General features: G+C 39.9%; 1 protein-coding gene across 1 annotated transcript in view; it reads right to left on the bottom strand.

Moving 5' to 3' along the window:
• Nucleotides 1-19,235, bottom strand: part of GRIN2A (glutamate ionotropic receptor NMDA type subunit 2A) — a 288,119-nt gene that overhangs the window by 104,976 nt on the left and 163,908 nt on the right. The window contains exon 3 of the mRNA XM_074965468.1: nucleotides 3,767-3,881. Coding sequence (XP_074821569.1) covers nucleotides 3,767-3,881 — 115 coding nt within the window. The remainder of the gene's footprint in view (nucleotides 1-3,766; nucleotides 3,882-19,235) is intronic.

The raw sequence follows: 19,235 nt of genomic DNA, 5'->3' as shown, positions 1-19,235 counted from the left end.
CCACTAGGTCCCCAGATGTCCACAAATTCCCTCTTTTATTTTTAAACCAAGGTGAGCCTTATTTGCATCCAGTGTCTGCTCCCAGACTGCCACAGAGTTGCAGTGGGTTCAGCAGAGATGATAAAGATTTGCATAAACGGTTAGGCTGATACCTTCTCATGTCTCCAAGTTGAAATTCACGAATTCTCATACCTTGTCTGAAGCTGCACAATGGAACTATAATGCTTCAAAACATGTCTGGTTACATGTAGCAGAGCCTATACTCAGTCCTCCCCACTCTCATATGGTGGTCACTTGTTGAAATAGACCCAAGTATTTCTTTGAAGTCTGGAGAGTGTTCACATCGAGGATGCTGGACATGATCTGTCCCCTGGTCAGTTTCCCTAAGCAGTTACTAGTTCAGTTTTCAAAACTCTATCAAACCACTTGCTTTGGTGGTCCCTTAAGACAAATTTAACTATATAAAGTGTATGAAATTATGATACTATGAGGATCACTGGCTATGTCTTAAACCACTTTCCCCTTGAGCTGTCTCATACAAATACTGACCTCACAGTGTGTTGTTATCAAAGTGATTTTTCCACAGATAATATGTAATAGCTAGACTAGTGCATATTTAAAAATAACATTTAAGTATTTAGTAATGGTTAATGAGCAGAATGTTCCTCAAAATATTCAGATTTACATGTTTAGTTCACACTGCAGGGTTAATAATTTAATTCATGTCAATGAATGTAAAGAAATACATCATGTGATATGGTAAACCCCCTCTGCATGGCTATCATGTTTACTGAGACTACAGTAACTCATTCTTGATCATACAAATTCAGCTCGGAAACTGATTCAGCAACATTTAGGCAAACTGGAGCTCCAATCCTACATTCTGTGTGTACCAAAGATGTGGCTGTCACGTGACTTCATGGATTTCAATGGGAGCTTTGGTTTCCCAAGCAACGCATGATCAAGCATTAAGAATTTAAAATACATCTGTCATACCTCTGCCTATTTTTCCCAGGTCCTGATACAGCAGGCATTTTCTCAGTTCCAGGTTATGGCATGTTACTAACAATTAACTTGATTAATAATCCCACTCTTTTCAAATGTGTGCATAAGATTGACAGAATCTGGCCCTCAATAAACGCACTTTCAATGGGAATACTATAAGAGTGAAGATTTGTAGGATCAGTCTCATAATATATTTATTTATGTTCTAGATCATCACAGTGTACAGCATTAGCATTTATCAAAGAAAACAGAGTTACTTACTAGCTACAGTGGATTTTTTTCCATGGAGCACATTCCCTGGGCACGGAGGTTTACATGCACCAATAACAGCTTAGCTCTCAGTATAATTAAATGCATTCTAGCTGCAGTCATGATTCAGAACCTCCAGCCAAACTTTGAAAGAATTAAGATTAACACTCGAAAGGAATTTAACACAATGTTTTTTAATAAAAAATATTTTGAAACAAATATTGACCATTTATAGCTTTACTGCCAGGCAGATGATTATTATTATTGCTGGTAGGGAGAGCAGGACATGACATTTTAATTAGCAGTCAAAAAACTTTAAAACATGAAATTATTCAAATTAATAAAAATGTGAAGGGGTTTTTAGATTGTGTTTGGATTTTCAAACCCATCCAAATTTAGAAAAGATTGTGGGGTTCACTCACTCCTCCAGTGTGAGCTCAGTTTAATTAATGAACTCGGAAGAAATTGCAGAGCAGTCTCCAGAAAATTTTCTGATCCACATGGCATATCTTGACCAATATTCTGCTCTTCCAATGCATACAGAACTTCTAGTGATGACAAAATGACAGATTTGTGTCACCGATATTAATGGTAATACTGCCCATACGGAGAGAGCAGATTATCATAGTGGAGTATACTTGCTGCTGTAGGTCACAAAAGACAATTTTCTTATCTTAACTGAACGTATAAAATGTTAGTGCCCACTCTTAGATCACCACATTAGGTGATTTCAGATTTGTTAAGATTTTGAAAGCTGGAAGCCATGTATCATTGGGACTTATTTGATAGGATATAATTTAAAAAGTCAGTTAGGACATGAGAAAATAAAGAAGCCTGGACTGAAAAAAGTGTTTGTGAAATAGTATATTAAAAGGGGAGGAAACTAAAACATTCAAGACTATTATACAATAAGAACCCAATTCTGATGTTAATGGCAGTAGATGGTGGTTATATGACAGAAAAAATTTAGTCCTAGATGCTAAATTGCTGTTTTAAACACTAAACTCCACTTTAAAAATATTTACACCCTATAAATTGCCATGTTTGCTATCTATATGATAAGATTCCAGGAGTATCACTCTGCGTGTCATTCTGAAGCTTAAAATGGCTGTTGAGTCACTATGAAATGATAAGAACAGAATAGTTGATAGCTCTTTGTTTAGAATATCACCAAGTTGAATCATCACTGGGTTTTGCAGTCTGCTACTGTCCAATTTTTAAATTCTCAGCCACTTTGACTTTGCAAATGACACCCAAGCAACAGCAAGGCATGTGTCTATGCCATTGCTGGGTAAGGAATCGTGTCCCTAGCCTCTGTTTGTCAGAGGGTGGAGACGGATGGCAGGAGAGAGATCACTTGATCATTACCTGTTAAGTTCACTCCCTCTGGGGCACCTGGTATTGGCCACTGTCGGTAGACAGGATTCTGGGCTGGATGGACCTTTGGTCTGACCCAGTATGGCCGTTCTTATGTTTTTATGCCAAGAGTCCAAGACCATTGTGATATCAGAAATATGTTCAGATCACTCCCCTTACTTTGCAGCTACTTTGCATGCAATAACTTTACTGGTTGCATGAGGGAGACTGTACAGATGGTGGATTACTTGGCATAACGGCCACACCTGTGCAACCACATGGGCTGTCAGCAACTAGTTCTGCATTAACCGGCGTGCCTACAGGATGTAGTAGTACTAACACAATTATTAGAGCTGGTCATATTTTGTCTTAAATATGCTGTTTCATCAAAGCGGAAATATTTTGCAGAGATGTACTGATTTTGACAAGTTTTCGACAGGAAGGTTTCTGAGGTCCTATGTGACTTCTCTAGCCACTTTTGACAGACACCCGTGAATTGAAAACTTGACCTTTTTGATCCAAAAATAATCAGATGTTTTAAAACAATTCTATTTCGTAAAAATGTTTGAGAGGTTTTGTTGTCATTCCAATGCAAAACAAAAACAAATTTCAAAACCTCCAAAGTTGTTGCAAAATGGAACGGCCACCCAACAGCCAGCTCTACTATCTATCAGACAAATACTGTGCACTTACAGACAGCCGTACATCCAAGGACTTCAAATCACTAATGAATGAAGATTCAACATTCCTATTAGGAATGTTATCCGTGTTTTACAGAAGGAAAAACTAATGCACAAGAGACCTACCTAAGGTCACTCAAGATTTCCAGAACAAAACCAGGAGTAGAACCCATAAGCCCAGATTCCCAGTTTTGTGTTTTAGCCACATGATCATCCTTCCCTTACCTTCAGGCAGTGCCATGCACATATAAAAGTATATGCTGCACGTATATGCAGCCTAATATAGACATTCTGCTGAAATTGAACACATACCATGTCACCAATCTATTTTGGGGATTTGCTTACATTTACAGTCAGAATAGCAGTGTATTGACATCAACAAACTAGGAATTCAGAAGTATTTCACGGGAGAGGGAGCTGCACTGAAATTCTCTCTTTGTGCCTTTCAGTACATTAATATGCAGACAAATGCTCACCTTCTCCCACTTCCGGTCCTTGTTCAGCACTATCACCACCAGCTTTGGGTGTGCCTGGTAGCCATCTTCTGTGAAGGACAAATCTTTACCTTCCCAAGTCACATTCATCATAAACCTAGGAGGAAAAAAAAAAGTTTAGTGAAAAAGGAATGAGCTGGCCAATAGTTAACGAGCAAGCTAATTCATACATCAGAACAATACTGATGAAATACACACACATTAAATCCCATCACTGCTGTGAAAATCCTAGGTCTGCAACTGGAGTCTCTGGGGCATTCCTTGAAGGGAAGAAAAAGCAAAGTACTATATACACATGACTTGCACTGCAGAGGTAGATGGTTATTTCCCACCTTGTTACTGGATTTGCTTTCATCAATTTAATCATGATTTGGTTGAAGGTAGGTGAACAATAAAATACTCTGTGGTTATGATGTGTCCTCTTACTGCACAGGAGGAGTGTAGATGAAAACCGTCCAGTTGAACATAATTAAAATAAGCTCATACAGCTTTGTTATTAGACATTGCTTAGGCCAGGAAACAAAGTGTTAGTTTGATTCTACATTTAACATTTGCTCATGCATCTATATTTTGTATCCTTAACTGTAACTTCATTGTGATTTAATTAAACCTGTTACCAAGAGGAACTATATGCTCCATCCGTATTGATACTGATGTTATCATTAATCATATTTTATATTTGCTTATAAGGAAATATGCAAAAAATGTGACTCACCCATTTTATCTCCATTTATGTCAATAAAAAAGAATACACTAGAGGAATGCTACCACCTTTCTGTTATAGAGATCAATTTGAATGTCAGATCATGTTAACAAACATTTTATAGCAACTTAATATCATACCTTACTACGGCCTTCAAACCTGACCTGAACCTGATGGGTTGAGGTTGGATTGGGTCAAGCCTTGGACTACAATAGGGTAGGCTCTCATCACCTCCTACAGTGGTTTTGTGCCCTGCTCCTGCTCACCCTGCTATCTTGTTGCACTGCGTGTGCTGCGTAGTGAGTGTCCTGATACGTCACAGTGAGGTGATGGTGGCCGGCAGGAGTGGGTCATGAAGCCATTGTCACCTCTACCCCACAGGCAGGAGACAACCAGAGGCATGAGGAGCAGAAAGCCCCACCAGGCCAAGTCCCAAGGATGAGGCGGAAGTGGCGCTGATACAGGTTCCAGAAGGAGCATTTTATCTGAAAAGGACTTGACACTCTCAGGTTGGGTTCAAAGTCAGCTGTTCCTGGGTCATTCTTGCGTCTGGATAGAGCTTTAAAATTAGGCCCAAACAGACCTCTATAGCTTACCCCATCTCCTATATTCTCTCTTTCCAACATCCTCTCCCTTATTCTCAACTACTCCCTTTGCATTTATCTGTGTTTTGCATTTTGTTTGACTGGGCCGAGGTTCCCAAGCAATCCAGGTAACTCTGCATAACTGACCTGTCAACATCATCACTTACCAATCTACCAATCTTTGCATCATCCATATATTTTATAAGCAGTGATTTTATATTTGCTTCCAGATCATTGGTGAATACGTTGAATACCATCAGGCCTAGTACCAATCTCTGTGGTGCGCCCCTGTTCGGGGATTATTCCCCACTGAGAACTATTTTTTGACATCTGTCAGTAAGCCAATTCTTAACCCATTTAACATATGCTCTATTGATATCATAGTACTAATTTCTTTATCAGAGTGTTGTGCAGTTTTAACCAAAATGCGTTACAAAAGTCTTAAGTATTTTAAATCTACGAAGTTATCTTTATCAATCAAACTTGCAGTCTCATCAAAGAGTGAGAGCGGGTTTATTTCACAAGACCAATTTTCTGCAAAACCATGTTGACTGGCATAAATTATATCTATGTTTCTTAATTCTTAATCAATTGACTCCCACATCAGCTTTTCCACTATTTTGCCTGGATTGATGTCAGGCTAACCAGCCTATAGTTACTTGTGTCATCTTGCTTGCCCTTTTTGAACACAGGCACAACATTAGCACTCTTCCAGTCTTTGAAAATTTTCCCCTTAGTCCAAGATCTATCAAAGATGAACATCAGCAGGCCAGAGATCTCCTCAGCCAACTCTTTTTGGACTTTAGGGTACAAGTTATCTGGGCCTGTTGATTCAAAAGTGTTTATCACTAGTAGAGGTTCTCTAACATCTTCCTTAACTACTAATGGATTGGAAAATACTTCATCATTCTCAGATTATTCTTACCAAATACAGAACATAGTAATTTACTGACTGCTTCTGCCTTTTCTGCACCATCAACTATTTTACCATCTCCATCTAGTAATGGGCCTATAACCATTGCTAGCATTTCTTTTTTTCCTAATGCGCTTAAACTTCTCCTTATTGTCCTTAGCCCTTCCAGACATGGATTTTTATTTCATGTCCGTAGCTTCCCATATCAGTTCTCTGCATTTTATAGCAGTCAGTATGAATCAGATGTTATCTATTTCCTCTTTCTCTATTTGTTATATATTGCTTTTTATTTCTAATTGCTACCTTCATTTCACTACTGAACCAGGAAGGCCTTTTAGACAAAGTTGTCTCTCTTTCTTCATTGTGAAATCATAGCTTTCTAGCCATCTAATAAACTCTTCTTCAAGAGCTCTATATTTTATTTCACATCTTTTCTCTAAATGTTTCTGCCCAGTCAATTTTGCTCAGTTTTTCTCAGCTTTGGAAAATCAGCCCTTTTGAAGCACCAAGTACATACATTACAAACCTCTAGTGAAGAGATAATGTACAGCAATTCTGACTGTTAAGCCCTCAACAACTTCAATACAAGTAAAATCCCTGTTTCCCCATTCTTATCTGTGCAGATCCCCAGCAACTGTAGAAATTGTATGTTTTTGCTGTGTAAAAACAGCGAGATTAAAACAGTGCATGCTTGAGGTGACCAGCACACTCTTCTCACCCACAGCACATCTCATGCAGAAGGGAAGACTGAATTGTGCCAGATGGTTTATATCTGGAAAGAGGCAGGGACAAGTCTACATAGAGAAGTTACTCAAATACAATTCATCTGGTACTTCTACCTACATGGGGCAAGGGCAAACATCAGAGGTTATCCTTCTCTTTCCTTCCTCTTCTGTTATTCCTCAGACTCCTTCACTGGGTCTTGATTCATTCAATTGAAATTGTAAGATCTTTGGAGCATGTACCATACCTTCCTGATAGACATGCCAAACCCGTAAAAAAAAAACAGAAATTGGGCTTGTTTTTGGCTTAATTGGCTTGTGAGTTGCTTTTTGGTTAGTTTTTGGCATGTAGCTTGTTTCTTGTTTGGCTTGTATCTTGTTGCTTCTTTTTTTTATGATTGGCTCCCAGCAAGCAGGGGCAAGCGGGGGCGAGTCAGGGGTGCACAGCGGGCCCACCACAGTCCCAGACTGCACCCCAGGGGGATCTAGTCACATAGAGTGTTGAGGTTCTTAGAGATTGGCTTGTTTTGGCCTTGTTTTGAAATGGGATTAGCTTGATTTTTGGCTTATTTTGAAAGACGGAGTGCTTTTTTACCACGTGAAAGTTGGCAACTGTGCTTCGTGTTTGGAGAGCAGCTAATACAATGGGGCCTTAACCCTGCCTGAAGCCTTTGGGCAGTACCATAATGCAAACAAACAACAATCTGGCCCTGTGATTGGAGATGCACTCTATTCCCACAGCACAACCTGTGGGGAGGACTGTCACACCACCTTAATCAGTATGAATCCTCCAAAACATAACATAGCAAAGCTGACATGTGCATTGGGGACGGTGGTTAGACATATCTGCCTTTGTAACAGATCTATGATAATATATTTTCATAACATACCATACAAGTTATGACCAGAGCTATACCTTAATCCATTCAAAGGATGTGCAACCATACATTGCCCCCCTTTTGATAAATTTCTAAATGCTGAATAATGGGACCAAGACTTACTATCATTATAAGACAACAACATACATCTGCTCAGTTTCACACTATAGCATTGCCATTTGACGCCCCTCTCCTGGATAGTAACCTACATGCTTGCAGTATTATTCATCTAGGTCTCAGCTATTAAAAATGTTTAAGGGACCTTTTCTCCAAATTCTCTATATAAAAATCAACTTCAAAACCATACACAGAGGACAAGTATATTACTCTCCTATACAATAATGGAAATAGTATATGTCATAACTTTTCCTATTCTGTAGGGGTTGGGTCAGATCCTTATTCCTGCTCCAGCTTGGGTAAGCCAAGTAAACTGGGCTGGAGCAGCACAAAGGAGAACTAAAAGCCCTGGTTCCAGATGAAGGAGGATTTCCCAACTCCTAACAGGCCTGACAAACTCACTACACATTGCTGTCACCGTATTTATCTATAAAGAATGTTGTCACACACATCAAAGGAAATCCAGTGACACACTGGTCATTAATATCATTGTGAGATGTATGTAGAGATGATACCTAAAAAGTTATGTGTATATACTGAAAATATACCCTGAGAGTCACAAAAGGGCATCCTTTAAAAACTGGAAGTCAAATCCTAGTGTGGAAAATAGAAAGGAGCATAAACTCTGGCAAATCAAGTGTAAAAATATAAATATGCAGATGAAAAAGGATTTGAAGAGCAATTAGTGAAAGAAACGAAAAACTAACCTCACATTTGTATTTTAGTGCATCAGAAGTAGGAAACCTGCCAAATAATCAGTGGGGTCACTGGACAATCAAGGTGCTAAAGGATCACTCAAAGAAGACCAGGCCGTTGTGGAGAAGCTCAATATATTCTTTGCATCAGTCTTCACTGAAGAGGATGTGAGGGAGATTCCCATACCTGAACCATTCTTTTTAGGTGACAAATCTGAGAAACTGTCCCAGATAGAGGTATCAATAGAGGAGGTTTTGGAACAAATTGACAAATTAAACAGTAATAAGCCACCAGGACCAGATTAAACTATTGCTGTAACCTATTGCTTAAATCAGCTTCTGTACCAGATGACTGGAGGATAGCTAATGTCATGACAATATTTCAAAAAGCTCTAGAGTGATTCTGAAAATTACAGGCCGCTAAGCCTAACTGTAGGTTGAAACTATAGTAAAGAACAGAATTATGAGACTCGTAGATGAACACAATATGTTGGGGAAGAATCAACATGCCTTTTGTAAAGGGAAATCATGCCTCCCCAGTCTATTAGAATTCTTTGAGGAAGTCAACAAACACGGGGACAAGGATGATCCAGTTGATACAATGTACTTGGACTTTCAGAAAGCCTTTGACAAAGTACCCACTCCTGGAAGGGGAAAATAAAGATGGTGACCCGGCCGGAGGCCCAAGTCACGAAGAGGACGTTGCGGTACTTGGACTGAGGCGGGTCTGCAGTTGGAGAAGACGACGGGTGAGGCACCACTGGGAGAGGGGGCAGCAGCTAGCAGAGCTAATCCCTTTGGTGGCCAACAGGACCCCATCACCGCACCCCATCACTTGTTTGAACTCAATGCTAATAAAAAACAGGGACATGTGAAGGCAACAGGCACCAGAGAATAAACACTGTGAGGGTTACTGACCCTGGGAACAAAAACAGTGGCTTTGGGGGAATATAAAAGGGGAATACAAAAGGACACATCTTTATCCTTCACTGAGGAAGCAAAAAGAACAGCACTTTTTACATTCATGAATGCTGCACCCTGGCCACGTGTGTTAGTTACACTGGGAGATTGCTTTAGACAAGAATTTTAGCCTGTTAAAATTAAGTTTAGACTCTAAAAAGTGTGTTATACCTTTTGATTTACATGTAACCTATTCTTATTCTCCTTGCTCACTATCTCTTACATCTTAATCTTTTTTAATAAAGATATTTGTTTTCACTGTAAAAAGATTACAGTGCTATGTTATAAAAGACCTGATCCTGAGTTGTTCCCGTTAATCGGTGCATACATTGTCTCTTTGGTGTACTTGGTAATTACTGGGAGCGTCTACTGACAAGAGCTGGATACTGCGAGGAACTCGGGGGTTGGGGTGTACTTGCCACCAGCCTGCATGGAGACGGCGAGGTCTCCAGACAGCTGGAAGTCAGTGTTTGTGGGGAAGAGGCTGTTGGTTTCAGGGAGCTGAAGCACAGAAGACAGACAAGACTACTTCACGCTAAGGGTAGGTAGTGGCAAGACACCTCACGACCTTGCGTACCCCTGGGGAGTGTCACATGCTAACTCTTGTGAAAGCTACCACCAGCCTTGCCTTTACTAGGATTTGACCTTGTGGTAGCTAATACAAGGTAAGGACACTTCCCCAACCCCCCCCCCCCCGCCCCCGCACACACACAATAAAGACAAGACCTAAGGGGTGCAGCACAAAAATCTCACCCACGAAATTTAACAATTACTTTTCTTGGCACACGTGCTGTCTTTCTAAAATTTTAGAATGAAGGTAACGTAGCCAATGCTCCCATGGGAAGCTCATTCTCTTATTTCTGAATCATCCTCCAGGATATATAATTTCTGATGGATCTTTCACTGATACTTTTAGGATAGGTCTGCATCGGATCTGGAGGTGTAATTTCCACCTCAGATAGATATAGATATATATACACACACACATACATCCTGGTTGAGCTAGTGAACTAAAACTAGCACTGTAGCCATGGCTGCATGGACAATGGTTAGCTGCCCTGAGTGTAATCCAGTCTGAAACCCTCAGTACATATGTAGCGTGCTTGCTGGTCTCACCCCTCATGCAGCCATGACTACTATTTTTAGCATGCTAGTTTGATCAGGGCTAGCAAAGGTATGTCTACTTGAGCTGGAAGTTATACCTTCAGCTCCAGTGTAGACATACCCTTAGTGTACTCCCTTTAGCTCATCCTATCTGTCTGATGCTATATATTGTTTATGTTTAATTTTAAACATATACCAACTCATCTGGGCACTTGTACAAATTTGAGCAATATAAAATTTATATAATTAATGTTGAGTAAAAAAACCCATGCACTCCTCATATAACAGATGAGTATAAATACACCCTCTCCCCCCAGATGCTTCAAGCAAAAGCACGAGTAAACCGATGGGACAGCATCTTTGCACTAGGACTTTAAAGATCAATATCAGATTCTGGAATGAGGAAGCCAGCAAAGTAAGTAGAACATCGATGCAATGTACTCCTTATAGCCTTGCTTCCTCAAGCAATCAGTTGCTGCTTTCTCCACTAGTGATCCAAAGGGTCACTATGTACTATACATTAAAATAAGCCATCCTGGAAATCACAATGCCTCAAGTTATTTTAGCAGGTTCCACGAGAGAGAGATGTTCTTAATTGCCACATCAATTACAGATTGATAAGCGTCACCTGGGGCTTCAAACATATCTGTATATTGTGAAACTCCTTGAGGAAAGTTGGGTATACCTCCTCTATAACAGGGGCAGGCATCATTCCCATTCCATCAAACTTTATTGATGCTTCCTCCATCTACATAATCTCTAAGATTATTAGGACTGAAACCAGATACCCTGCTATTATCCAGGTTTTTATTTATGCCAAACAATTGGAAATGAAAGCAGACATTCTACAACATTGGTAGTCAACAAAAGACATTTAAGCTATATGTTATCAGCATCCTGATGAGACTACAACCTAAACCACCACTTTAAAGCTCCTCCAGCAGCTTCACATATGTGTTGAGCAGGAGTGACAAAAGTATGACCCGATGCAACCACACAGAGAAAGTTCTCAGGGCAGATGAGCAGTCACCCAACACCACTCTGGGGTCCCTCAAAGGAAAAAGGGTGACTCCATTTATCAATGCCAGAATCCACAGACAATTTATTAAACTTCAGGTTGATTCTTCTGTATCTGTTAACTTGGAACGGATCTTTGTCCATCTCAAGGAGGTCAGACAATAAGACCAGCACAATTTTTAAAGCATACGGAGACCTGAACCTAAGACTGATATGGAATGAGAAGATTTGATGATTCCAGATATTGCCAGACATTCATCACCACAGCCATCTCATCAACCTTGCCAAAGAAGTTCAGGGTAAAGACCTGGAAACAGTAAGCCGCTCTGGCAAAATCATGAGATTTTCTGAGTAAAGGCCAAGAATAGGATTTTCCAAAGTGTCTGAGTAACAACGGAGCACAGGTCTCATTGAAAATAAATAATCCTTGCGCTCCTACGTCACTCAGACACTTTGGAAAATCCCACCAAAAATGAACATTTAGACACTCACATCCTACTTTGCCGAAGGGAGGCACTAACAATGGATCAATCCGTCTTGGCTAGATTTGACCATGTCTTATTACATTTAAGTGAAATTAGCGATTGTGAAAGATACCAAATGTACACCCCTAGTGACTGAAGTCACGTATTTACCCACAGAGGACACACAGTATGAGCAGTGAGGCTCACACTGCTTTGCTTCTGATGAAAGTCTCAGAACTAGCTTCTCGGGAAGGCTCTGAGTTGATTACTGCACAAGAGGTTGATCTGCTACGCAACGTAGTGTTCTTCCAAGGTGGAACTCACCTCACTGTTAAAAGAGGTGGTTTCTGACACTTCAGTGTTTCAGTCTTTTTAATATTTCATCCCCAACTGGCCAAACGTTATACCCAAAGCATTGGGAGAAGCACTTCAAAAGGGAATAGAATAAAAATAAATCTGTTAGGTGCCACTTATAAGGAATATTTGAAGAGCACCAGCCAAGAGACCCCAGGAAAGTGATCTATAAAAAAAATATTTTAGCTCTTTACAGACCGATGACAGGAAACAGGGCACTAGCCTAAATTCAAGGAAGCACAGGAAACAGACTCACTACAACCTACCTACATTACAGGTTGATAGTTTTGGCATCCCTCACTGGCTTCAGTGTCCCCCTTGCCAGGTTTCAGATCTCAGGCTCTAATCTGAGCAGGACCATTTACACTGCAGAGTTTAGCCCCATAGCACAAGCCTGAGTCAGCTGACACAGGCTCTGAGACTTTCTTTTTTTTGTCAGAGAGGGGGGCAGCCACCATGCAGACATATTGAGAACAAATTGCTTCCCCTGTGCCAGGGTCAGAAAAGGAGGTGAGAAATAGCCATCTTTACTGCTGCTGCTGAGAGCACAAATGCTGCCAAGAGACTGAGCTATTACAATCTGCAGGCCAGGCTAACTTGGATTGTAATAATATCCAATTCCCAATGTTGTGCCAGGTCAGTGCTTGGATGGGAGACCACCAAAAGCAAAGTGTTGCAGGAAAGGTTGGTTAAATAGTCGATGCTCTTCTGTCAAGTCTCACAGAATCACATCCCCACATTGTTGTGAATGCCTGGGAGATTGCTATGGACCCTATGACACTTTTCACAAGAGGTGAACTATTATCCCCAGAGTCACAATCTGAGTAGTTTCATTCTGCTTTCCTAAGTTTACCCCAAATTTTCAGTTACGTAAGGTCACTCTTTATGAACTGAACTTTTGTGTAAACATGCACTAGGGAACTTTCAGTTTGTACCAGCAGGGTCTACACAGTCCAGTTAGTGCACAACACATTTGTGTGCTATAGAATTCACAACTCACTGGTCTGCATTACTGTACCATGAAGACAAGTCCTCAGTCTTTAACTTGGGCAGCCATTAAAAGTATCTCTGAGCTGGATCCTGGTTCTATTGAAGTTAGTAGGAGTTTTGCCATTGATTTTTGATAGTAACAGGAATGGGTTCATTGTATGTAAATGTATTGGGTCTTCCAATATTTGTGACTTCATATACATTTTTGTGTGAATGAATGGCCAGATGCCACTGGAAGGGACACCATATAATGTCTTTAATAAATAAATTCAAGAGGCTAAGGTGTGATTTTTGCTTTCGGGTTTGGAACAGCTGAGACAATAGCGTACTTCATTCCAGAAGAAGGTGAAAGCATCTCATATCTCTCAACAATGAGCCTTGTGGAAATGGTGCCTGCTAGCCTCAAACTATGAATTTCAAAACTTCTGTCTTTAAGAGTCTTCTTATTGTAATTACAAGAGAAATTTGCTTTCATCTGTAGTTCAGAAAAGCAATACAGACATCTAGTGGCCAGTTGAGTTAATGACAGATAAGGCTTATCATCCTCACCAAAAGAATACACTGGGCCATGAATACATGACAAGAACCATAATGTAATTTCAGTTCTGCCTTATAATGAAATGTGAGTATGAGCAATGAATGACAGGTCACAGTGAGGAAGATGGTTATAGTCTAATCCAACAATTTGCAGTTCTGTTTGGTTTCCAGTTGCCCTAAAACTGACATTTGGAAATTCCTATTGCCTTCTTGCCAACATTAATTTTAACAGCCTGAGCTGTTTTAAAGAGGTACCACTTATCCCACACAGCTCAAGAAGAAAACTTGAATCTCAGAGTAATGCTCAGAGCATAATATGAATAGGACTTCTGAAGCTCATGTAACATCTACCTCCACAATAAATCATTGTCCTGGGAAGAACTAGTTTAGCAGGCAAGGGGTGAAAGCTATTACTAAAACAAGATATATCATTGCTAAACTAAACGTGAGCACTAATAGAATTCAATGGTGATTAGGAAATAGAATACATGTTCAAAGAGATGACGAGTTGTCAAGGTTCCTCCCCCACTCTGAACTCTAGGGTACAGATGTGGGGACCTGCATGAAAACCTCCTAAGCTTACTTTTACCAGCTTAGGTTAAAACTTCCCCAAAGTACAAATTAATTTTATCCTTTGTCCTTGGAATAACCACTGCCACCACCAAACTCTAACTGGGTTTACTGGGAAACATAGTTTGGACACGTCTTTCCCCCCAAAATCCTCCCAACCCTTGCACCCCACTTCCTGGGAAAGGTTTGGTAAAAAGCCTCACCAATTTGCATAGGTGACCACAGACCCAAACCCTTGGATCTGAGAACAATGAAAAAGCATTCAGTTTTCTTACAAGAAGACTTTTAATAGAAATAGAAGTAAATAGGAGTAAAGGAATCACCCCTGTAAAATCAGGATGGTAGGTACCTTACAGGGTAATTAGATTCAAAACATAGAGAATCCCTCTAGGCAAAACCTTAAGTTACAAAAAAGACACACAGACAGAAATAGTCATTCTATTCAGCACAATTCTTTTCTCAGCCATTTAAAGAAATCATAATCTAACACATACCTAGCTAGATTACTTACTAAAGTTCTAAGACTCCATTCCTGGTCTATCCCCAGCAAAAGCAGCATATAGACTGACACACAGACCCTTTGTTTCTCTCCCTCCTCCCAGCTTTTGAAAGTATCTTGTCTCCTCATTGGTCATTTTGGTCAGGTGCCAGCAAGGTTACCTTCAGCTTCTTAACCCTTTACAGGTGAGAGGATTTTTCCTCTGGCCAGGAGGGATTTTAAAGGGGTTTACCCTTCCCTTTATATTTATGACACGAGTCCTTAGGATCCCTTACTATCTGAACTTCAGCCACTAATTTCCTGGCCTCATCTTTCTGCCAACAAACTGATAAACTCAATAAATGTCACAGGTGCCATCAACTTGGACCATCATTTTTCATCTGCGCTCTCCCTCACTACCTAGTATTGCAATTCCAAAACAACTGCAGGCAATGCACAGAAAATGAGAGAGGGTGGAGGCTCAAAGAAATATGGATTTCATCAAAGTCTTTTTTCTTGGAAAAGAAGGAATTTCTAGATTTCAAAGTTGATCACCTCTTACAGGAAACATGATGTCTGCCAATATTTCAGTTTCCTCCAACTAATATGAATCAGCCACTTTAATAATCAAGGAAGACAGCCTGTTTTGGTTTGGCATTCACCCAGTACTGAAGCTTATAAAACTTGGAACCACTCCCACTTTTTAATCTTTGTTTCTTCATTTAACTGAATCCATGAATTATTGAGCTTCCTTAATGTGGTTTTATGTGCGACTTTTGTAATTCTGGAAATACTTATCAACAGGTACACCAGAAATATACATTATCAGAGAGACTTCTTAAAGAAGCAATTAAAAAGTAAGCTAATGAAACTCAGGGAACTGTATATGGCATACTACATAGACTGCACTGGGTATCATGTAAAACTCCAATGATCTACTCGTTTACTTTTAATTACTCTTGCCCTTTGTATTTAGCTTGATCTGTTTTAAGATCTGATGCATTTTCGGAATGTATCTCTTAACTACACACAACTGTACACTTGGGAAGTTTTTTTTTTAAAAAAAGGTCTTACAATATGGACATTTGTCTTTTCTTTCTTATTTCAAACCCTTCCGTGTGGTAAATAGGAAGTGTTCCCCTATGTCCTGGGTACATCTCATCTGTGATATCCTGGTTCTGAGAGAGCTGTAGAATCCCAGGCCTGGGGCCAGCACAGGATGAATCCATTTTGGGAACAATGTGCTCAGTGGCTGTGAAAAAGGAGTGGCATGCCAACTATCTACGCCTCCTGCCAGCTGCTCCTTAAAGTGTTAGTTGCATCAGCTCTGGAGAAGTCATTTTGCCCAGGATTGTACAAAATCAGCAGCAAAGAGTAGGACAGGATAAAAAAAGCTGAGGGGAACTGGACAAAGCTTGTAAAGGATGGCTCAGCATTCTAGCCTGCAATGTCGGTCATTACAGGTTAGCAATAGTGCAGCATAACTCAGACTTTAAGGTCAGAAGGGACCATAATGATAATCTAGTCTGACCTCCTGCACATTGGAACACAGAACCTCACCCATCCACTCCTGTAATAGACCCCAACCTCTGGCTGAGTTACTGAAGTCCTCAAATCATTGTTTAAAGACTTCAAGTTACAGAGAATCCACCATTTACACTACTTTAAACCTGCAAATGATTCGTACCCCATGCTGCTGAGGAAGGTGAAAAAAACCCAGAGTCTCTGCCAATCTGACCCAGGGAAAACTTCTTCCCAACCCCAAATACGGCTATCAGTTAGACCCTGAGCAAGCGGGCAAGACCCAGCAGCCAGACGACACCAGAGAAAGAATTCTCTGTAGTAACTCAGAGCCCTCCCAATCTAGTGTGCCATCACTGGTCATTGGAAATATTTGCTTCTAGCAGTCACAAACTTTAGAAATACAATAGGTTGTAGTGAGCCAACATTATTATTATTCATAATTCATGCTTTGCAAAAATAGTGAACATTTTTTTACATTAACTTTTTGCCATTTGGGGTAACTTTGCATCTCCAAACATAGCTTTTCCATGAAATCTGATTAAATATCTTTTTTCATATACCAAAAAGCAAGAATGCGCCAATTTTAAATGTTGCATTTCAATGCCAGCTTCAGGTGCATTTGTGCCAAATTCTGGGGAAAAGAGGCACATATTTAAGTTGCAAAAAGTGGCAATTCGTCTGTAAAATGGGACTCCTTTTAAATTCCTAAAGAACCTTTTGTTGTGACTCTTTCATATTCTCAGTCATCTACGCTGACCTAATTTGGCACAGAAATGTGTTGGTTACATTTTGAGTAATTATAAAAACACACTACCTCTCCCAGCCAGCCAGCACCAATGATACGTCACTATCCAGTGGGGTCTTAGCTGGATGAGTGGTGTCACATGCACCATGTTGGGCTGGTGGAATATGACAAGAGTTCCATTAACACCACTGTTCAGAGAGCATTGGGGGCAACTAGATTGTGTGCATTAATCAAAGATGCTAATATAGCTTGCAGTGTTTAAAATAGGCTCTTCAGTAGTGAGCTACACTTGCCACACAATGATTCACCAATCAGATTGGTTAATTACTATGCCATGGTTGCCAATCAGGAGCCATCATCCATGCAGAAACAAACTAGAGAAAGTTAAGAACTATTTGATCATCTAATCCATCCCCTGCCGTCAGGGAATGGTTCACTGCAGTGTATTTCTCAGGCATTTGTTTGGTTAAGATATAATTTTTTCACATCACCGACGGTACCCTGGAAGTGGGTTGTTTAAAATTAAGTTGGTAGGACTGGCAGCCTGGCACTCATTTGAGGGCCTTCATCTATGCAACTAGTACTCTCTGAAGATCTGCCAGAAGCCAGATTTGATTATCTTCAGTCACACCTTAAGGCTCACGTCCTCATAAATGCTTTTAATTAATGAACCATCACTGCAGAAGAATAGTGGTTTCACTTGCCATTTGGATTCCTTTAAAAAAATCCATTATAAGACACGATGACGAATGCTGCCTTATAAAACTAATGGGATAGTATAGCATAGGTGATAGGAAAGAATTTACATACGCAACTGTCATTCAAAAGGGATAATTATAGCCATCAAAAATGGCAACTTGTTCAGGCATTGGACTACTTGCCAAAAAATAGGATACTAAGCAGAAGATGTCAAGTATGCTGTCCATCTATATAATTATAAATAGAGACTGGAATTACTAACTCTTAAGCTATAGCCCGGTACCAAACACAGAGGGTAAAATTAATCATTGGTATAATCAATGGAAGTGAAATGGGTCCAATTCAACTGTCAAGGGAACTTCAGAAATGAAGTATGATGCATTATCAAGAAATTCTAGGATTTATCAGGAGAGAAAGGAGTGATTTTTTTCTTGTATTGACTGAAAATAAATGCATACCCAAATATGCTTTTATCGTTCCATATTGATTTAGGACTGCACAGCAAGTGTCCTACTAGTGACAAAAACATTTTGCTCCAGACATAATCCGTTAAGTAATGAAACATTCTCAATCATGTAGTAAACTATGTTATGTTTATTTATCCCAATTTTTGACAGAACTTAATGAAATAAGCAAATCCTCAGTAAACTGGCTGTCAAGAGATCTGTTGCGGCATACACGCATTACACAGACTTGTTAGATTATTCATCAAACCATTGTGTTCATGTAAAATTAGGATTGACTCAAATTCAAAAAGAAAAAAAGGAACTAATCTGGCATTGCTGGAAGCTGGAATCAAAGTACTGAACCAAATGAATTAATATCAGGGCTTGTTATATAAAAAGCCTTTCCCATGTAAGGAATGCATTGCTTTCACAGACAGGATGCATGTTGGCAACATCGATATGTCAGAGACAAGAGTGAAATCAGGGAATGAATGTGCGTAGAGGATCATATTGAAGACTAAGTTCCACTTGATTTTAAATTTTCAAAGAAGTTGTTAGATTGGTTTGTTTTTGTAAGCCACACTGTACAAACTAAAAAGAAAAGGAGTACTTGTGGCACCTTAGAGACTAACAAATTTATTTAATTTGCAAACTGGATAAAATTAACTTAGGCTTGAATAGAGACTGGGAGTGGATGGGTCATTACACAAAGTAAAACTATTTCCTCTTGTTTATTCCCCCCAACCCACCCCCCACTGTTCCTCAGATGTTCTTGTCAACTGCTGGAAATGGCCCACCTTGATTATCACTTCAAAAGGTTCCCACACCCCACTCCTGCTGGTAAAAGCTCACCTTAAGTGATCACTCTCATTACAGTGTGTATGGTAACACCCATTGTCTCATGTTCTCTATGTATATAAATCTCCCCACTGTATTTTCCACTGAATGCAT

Source organism: Natator depressus, chromosome 10, assembly GCF_965152275.1.
Source record: "Natator depressus isolate rNatDep1 chromosome 10, rNatDep2.hap1, whole genome shotgun sequence".
In the NCBI taxonomy this organism is placed as follows: Eukaryota; Metazoa; Chordata; order Testudines; family Cheloniidae; genus Natator; species Natator depressus.
Note: the sequence above shows the minus strand (reverse complement) of the source record. Positions and strands in the feature narration are given on the sequence as shown.